This window comes from Phaseolus vulgaris, chromosome 8 (genome assembly GCF_051622355.1).
Source record: "Phaseolus vulgaris cultivar YP4 chromosome 8, ASM5162235v1, whole genome shotgun sequence".
Classification (NCBI taxonomy): domain Eukaryota; kingdom Viridiplantae; phylum Streptophyta; class Magnoliopsida; order Fabales; family Fabaceae; genus Phaseolus; species Phaseolus vulgaris.
In genome coordinates, this window is record NC_143505.1 from 12,452,654 (window position 1) to 12,459,940 (window position 7,287).

At 36.2% G+C, this 7,287-nt stretch overlaps 1 protein-coding gene across 1 annotated transcript; it reads left to right on the forward strand.

The window, feature by feature from the left end:
* The first annotated feature begins 242 nt into the window (after positions 1-242).
* LOC137824597 (uncharacterized) lies at positions 243-2,427 on the forward strand. The gene is made up of 4 exons (XM_090294021.1): positions 243-354; positions 478-943; positions 1,015-1,990; positions 2,071-2,427. Exons 1-4 carry the CDS (start codon positions 243-245, stop codon positions 2,425-2,427), a joined length of 1,911 nt encoding a protein of 636 aa, XP_090150147.1.
* The last annotated feature ends 4,860 nt before the right edge of the window (positions 2,428-7,287 follow it).

Genomic DNA, 7,287 nt, shown 5'->3' on the forward strand with positions numbered 1-7,287 from the left:
TGGATTATGTAATTCGGAATGCAATTTGCTGTTTTAATTTGACTTATGGATTAAACAATCCGGAAGTCACTTTGAAGTTGTGAAATGCATTATGGATTATCTAATCTGGAAGGTTCTATTTTACTTATGGATTACACTGTCTGGAAGGGTAATTGAATGTTGTTTTTATTTTGCATACTTGTTTGAATTTATGAAAATTAGAATAAAATAGAAATTTATGTTTTATGAATGAAGGTGTAAGTATGGACATGGAGGTTGAATTGATTACAAAAAGATCGGATGAAGTAGAAATGATATATATGGAAGAATTAATGAATTATGTGCATCAACATGAATTATTTGAAGAGGATTGTGGTACTCATTTTACAACAGATGAGGTGAATAAAATTATTTATGTTTATTGCTTTATAATTTGAAGAAGTGTTGTAAAATGAAGTGTTATAATTTTGCTTGAGATTGTTGGTGTGACTTGTATAGGTTTGTCCTTTTCTGCTGGTTATGCATTCTTATCTAGCGAGAAGGAAAAGAACTTCATATGGGCACTACAAAAATTTAGAGGGTCACTTTTGACATCGCATGTGGGGCCTGAAGTCATTGTTTGTGATAGAGATCTTGCTTTGATGAATGCCATCAATATTGTGTTTCCTAAAGCAAGAAACCTTCTTTGTCGGTTTCATATCAATAAGAATGTTAAAGCAAAGTGTAAAATGTTGGTTGATTCTGTTGAGGCTTGGGAAGTTGTGATGGATTCATGGAGGACTATAATTGATTGTACAGATATTGCTCAATTTGATGAGTTTGTTAAAAGTTTTGAAACTATTTGTTCACCGTGGCCATTACTTGTTGAATATGTGAAGAACACATGGATTATTCCGCACAAAGAAAAATTTGTAAAGTGTTGGACAGATTCATTAATGCATTTGGGAAATACAACATCAAACAGGTATATCAATGCCTTTACTTTGTTTAGAACATGTATAACGTCTAATTGTTTTATGTTTTATACTTATACAGGGTTGAATCAGCTCATTGGTCTTTGAAACGAATATTACAAAATAGCATGGGAGACTTGTGTTCATGTTGGGATGCTATCAAGCATGTTATTATACTTCAACATAATGAAATCAAGGCATCCTTTGAAATGAGTCTACATGTGATAGGACACACATTCAATGTGCAGTTGTACAAGATGTTGGTTGGCTTTGTATCTAAACATGCTTTGGTTCTCATTGCTGAAGAGTTTGATCGGGTCAATGATGTGGGGTTTGATACTGAATGTTGTGGATGTGTACTTAGACGGACTCACGGATTACCATGTGCTTGTCAATTAGCCAGATATGCTATGGGTGTCATTCCTCTTAATGAAGTTCATGTTATGTGGACGAGACTAAGCTTTTCAGATTTATCTGAATGTGATTCATCATCTGAGTTGTCAATTCAACAAGAATGGGATGCCATTCTATCCCGGTTCAAACAGGTTGACATGTGTGGCAAAGTGACAATTAAAAACAAGTTGCGTGAAATTGCCTACCCAGACATGACAACATTATGTGCACCACTTAATGTAGTCAAGACAAAAGGATCCCAAAAGAGTCAAACAAACAAATTTCAGAGGTCTACAAAACGCATCCCGTCATATTTTGAGCATGTAGATCGCATCCATATTGTAAATGATAGCTCATCATCTTTGAAGACTCCTAAGGGAAAGGTTAAGGTGACGGCCAACACCAATGCAATTCCCATGCTTAATCAATTTCATCCGAAATGTCACCCTTATATTTTGGATGTAATAGATGTTAAAGCAGATGGACATTGTGGGTTTCGTGCTATTGCCTCCTTGTTAGGGATGGGTGAAGAGTCATGGCCACTTATTAGAATGGATTTATTCAAAGAAATATCTCAGTGGCGTGAAGAATACGCAACATTATTAGGTGGTCATCAACGGGTAGAACATATCAAGAGATCCCTACTAGTGGATGAGTTGTCAGTGGTAAGTGTATATTCATAAGAGTCATGTGCATTGATTAATTGAACTTGTACGCTATCTAATTTCATTATTGTATTTTGCAGACTAGTGTTGACAAATGGATGACAATACCGGATATGGGATACTTAATAGCAAGCAGACACAATATTATCTTAGTTTGTTTGTCTTTGAAACAAAATATTACTATTTTCCCATTACGTACTGCACCCCCTACCGATGTTGGTCTACACCGATTACTATGTATTGGTCATGTATATGATTCACACTTTGTGCATGTAAAAATGGTTGATGATTGTCCCATACCTACCATTGACATTTTATGGTGTACACATTGTTACCCAGAGACAAGGTTATGGTCATCATATTACGTTGGTAGGATGCAATCTTTTACCCAATTAATTAGTATTAGTCCGACATATGTGAACCTTGGAGACGATTGATGTAGACATAATTTATAATGTGGGGTTCTTATTCATAATTTATTACTTAACTTCTGATTCATAATTTATTACTTCATTTTCGATTCATAATGAATTTATGTTTATGTCAGATAAAAATAAAATAGCAAACACTACAACATAAATTAATTAAACCATATTGTACACATACAAAGTTATTATTATTACAATCATGTAATAAAACAAAATATCAACGACGTCCACGAACATTACGTGATCGTCTAGTGTACACCGCCCCGTCATCTGTCACGCTTCGGGCTAAATGCAGTGCTGTCTCTGTACTCTCATATGTGTCAGTGCCTTCAGTGACCTGACGACAATCTATCATGCGTTGGTGAATACTAACAATGCGTCTAAATATACCCTGCACCAACTTCAAAATAAATTAAACTTCTCAAATATATTGTTTAATCACAACAATAAAAAAACCTTACCGAATGTGCACGCTCATCTTGAGACGAGAGACCTGCCTGCTCAACATTTGGACTACGAAGGCGACGACATGGTACAACACTGGGTCGATCTCCAAGCTCACCTCTGCGAATGTATGGGTGTGACACCGTCCTGAACCAAGACATGTACTCAGGAACACATGCAGATGGACTAGAAGCAGCTGTCAAACCTGTCACCAAGTGGTGATCAAATCGCAACCACCTTTGATCAATGACATGTGCACCAGGACTCTCAGTCGGCATCGGTGATGGTGGAATGCTCTGCTCGTAGCCAAATTGGCGCAACACACTCTCGGGCATATGTCTCTGTGATAAGCTGCCCAATCGTAGGTGACCCGAGAATAAATAAATGGTCTCAAATGGCCTGCTCAATCTGTGGTCCTCATATGGAGTCCAGATGACGTCATCGTGTGTGAGCCCATCCAACTGCACCCGCACATCACCAACCACACAAATCTGATGGGCAACAATGTATCGTGCTGCCCGCGGATGTACCTCGTCATATGAGGGATTAATATCCCTTCTTCCCATGCCCGAGAAGTGCTCATAAATCCATGCCTGCGTAATTCCATTATATTAATTATAAAATATTTAATACAAAAAATTATGGAATGTAACATGTGATTGCTAATTATTTGTATGGTTTCATACCTGAACAAGTGTCACATAACTGCCCAACTGCTTTGTGTTAAAGTAGGAGACATCCTTCAACTGCTCATATAGATGTGTAAGTGTTGCTGCTCCCCATGCGTATCCACTGCACATACGAAGATTGTTGAATAACAACAAGTACGAAACAGATACAGATGTGGCACTTTTATCTGCAAAAATAGTGCATCCAACCACATGCAACAAGTAAGCTCTAGCAGCACACTCCCAAGCCTCTTGAGCGCAACATTCCGCATATATATCTCGAAGCCAACTCAATTGTACGTGGACGCCTCGACACTGCCTCATCTCAGCCTTCCCATGAGCCTCCTCCACCCCTAATAACTCAGTTAAAATAGTTGCAGCTCCGTTGTACTCTAAGGGCACATACGTAGGGAATTGACCCAAAATGGGGAGGTGTAAAAGAGATGACACATCATCAAGTGTGATGGTCATCTCACCTATGGGAAGGTGGAAGGAGTTTGTCTCAGCATGCCACCTTTCAACAAAGGCTGAAATCAACCCCCTGTCCCCCACCTCATAGCTTATATTGCAAAGACTAAATAATCCAGAATTTTGTATAAGAACTTCAATCTCAGCACGAGGCATCCCAAATTTACGTAATTTCCTACCGTGGGATACCAATTTAAGTTCTCCCCGATCCTAATACAAAATTTGTATATATTTAATATAATTAAATCAATTTAAACAATAATTAACAAAAACAATTTAATTGAAGGTTTTTTCGTTCTTACCTCACCATCCCAAAGCTTAACAACAACATGGTCAGCAAAATTTACCAGCAAAGACATATCAGAAGGTCCTCAAGGAAACCCTTCCCCCTGTTCCATTTGCCTATCATCATGTAATTCTTGTTGATTGTCATTATCAATATTAACATCACCAATTCTTTCCTCCACAACACCTCGATCTCTTCTACGGACGGATGCCGTTGGTCTTGTTCGATCATGACCTTGAGATCCACCACCTCTTGTTTTAGCCATATCTGTCATAGGTGAACCATGACACATAATCTAAAAAAAGTTCTTCAACTGGAAACAAAATAAACTAAACAAGATTGCATAAGTGAAACTCCAAAAAAAGTCATTTCCGGATTAGCCTAAAATTAATACTACCGGATTATCTAATCCGAAACCAACAATTAAAAAACACATACTGGATTATCTAATCCGAAACCAACAATTAAAAAACACATACCGGATTATCTAATTCGAAACCAACAATTAAAAAACACATACCGGATTATATAACTAATTAATCACTACCGGATTATTTAATTTGAAAACCTATGTAATCCGGAACTATTCAAAAAGTATACTGGATTATTTAATCCGAAAACCTATGTAATCCGGAACTATTCAAAAAGTATACCGGATTATTTAATCCGAAAACCTATGTAATCCGGAACTATTCAAAAAGACTACCGGATTATTTAATCCGAAACCTATGTAATCCGAAACTATTCAAAAAAGACTACCAGATTTGGAACTATTGAAAATGACTACCGGATTATGGAATACGGAACCTAACTACACACTACCGGATTTAAAAATCTCTATGATGCGGAACAAAACAATGCATTCTTTAAAACAATTCCTTTACAAAAAAATCCGGAACTAACCTTGGATGAAGAGGCTCAATGCTATTTGAAGTTACAATGGAAGCGAATGGTGACGAGGATGGAGCTGTTGGGCGAGAATGGAGGCTGCTGGGCGTTTGAAGAAAAGGAGGTGAATGGGAGGGGTGGGTTCCGCCGCGCCTTCTGCTGCTGCTGTGAAAGGAAGCAAAGAGATAGTAAAGTGGGTTGGGGTAAAATTAGGTTTAGTTTTAAATTTTTAATATTATTTTACTGAGGGGCATAATAGTAAAATCAAGTTTACTATGGGGGTGGCTGAAGAAGGGATGGAGGTGCAGGAAGAAGCACTCATGGACCAACTAGAATAAAATTTGGGCTTATCCAAACCTGAATCCCATTGCTTTAACGATCTATGGATGACACATTTTTCATATAAATTCTGAACAGTCGGTTTTAATTTTAAAAGTAACCTTAAATGGAACATAACATCATCTTTTTAAATAATTTTATTTACATCTCGCATCCATATATCTTTCTTCCAGCTGCATCATTTCCATTCATCTCCAGTCATAGTTGTAATGTTTGAAAAAGTTGCATCATTTAAGCGTATGTAAAAAGATTGACAAGAAAATTCATTGTATTTGACAAATATAGTTTTTTTTTAGTTTTGTACTTCATTTGTTCACATCGCGAATGTTTTTTCCTAGGTTTCGTGACTTTCCCAGAAATGTAAAAATAAATAGGGAAACGAAAACAATGTCACCACCAATAAAAAAATATAACAAAACTTATCTCAACCACCAATGTTCACCACTAGTTACTATAAACAACCACTATTATCACCACTACTACACTTATTATTACCACCACGACTACACTTGAAAATGAAGAAAGACACAACACTTTACACCATAATAACAAATGTGTAAAATTTAAACATGAATAAACGTAAATTGAACACATACAATGATGTTCTCATACAGATCTTATCATATTATGATTCTCACATATATCCATACAACACAATCAAGAAGGAATAGGCACTTACCTTGATCCATGAGTGATCCTACTTGAGCAATTACTTTATCTCCTTTGTCCCAATCTATCTCTTAACAATTCCGTTCTTGTCACACTTTCGTGACGGTTAACAGTGAGACAACTATTATTTGCAGAGATAGAACCCTATAGCCTTTAGTTCCCAATCTCCATCAGATGTAGGTTATCATCATATATATATTTCTCACGTTAACCAATAAGCCCTTTATTATATTATTATTATTAAATCATATTTGGGCCCAAAGCCCAAACTCTAAGTCATGTGAGTCACTTTATAGAAATTAATTTACATAATTTCTTACATTCTCCCACTTGACTCATATGAGTTATAATACTTTCATGATTTAATAATTACATAAATGCGCATTTAAAAGGTCTTACATAAATTGGTTCTATCATTAATCAAAATCAAGGATACAGAAATAAATTGGTTGCATGTCATTTCAATCGACACATTTCCTTCCATGTACTACTATATCATCCTTTCTCCTTAATATGACTTTATAATGAGAATTCCATAATAGGTTCAAACATAATGTCATTTTCATCAATAACAACATAATTTGTTTTCCACAACATAATTTACATGCATATACATAAAGTAGAAAACATAAATTTCAGAAACTTTATTTATTCAATGAGCTTAGAGTGTCAAATAAGCATTAATAACAACATTCATCATTCACTAGTAGACATAATGCCCATATTTACAACATGACCAGTAAATGTTTTGGGCAGTAACCCTTTTGTTAAAGGGTCAGCAATCATAAGATCAGTGCTAATATGTTCTATTGACACTCTATGTTTCTGAACTTCTTCTTTAACGACAAAGTATTTCAATTCCATATGTTTAGCACCTTTGGAATACTTGTCATTTTTAGAAAAGAAGACAACTGCGGAGTTATCACAATAAATTCTCAGCGGCTTGGCAATACCGTCAACAATTCCAAGTTCTGAAACAAAATTCCGCAACCAATTAGCCTGAATTGTGGCCTCAAAGCATGCCACAAATTCAGCCTCCATGGTGGATGCAACAATGACTGTCTGCTTCGCACTTTTCCATGAAATCGCTCCTCCGGTTAAAAGATA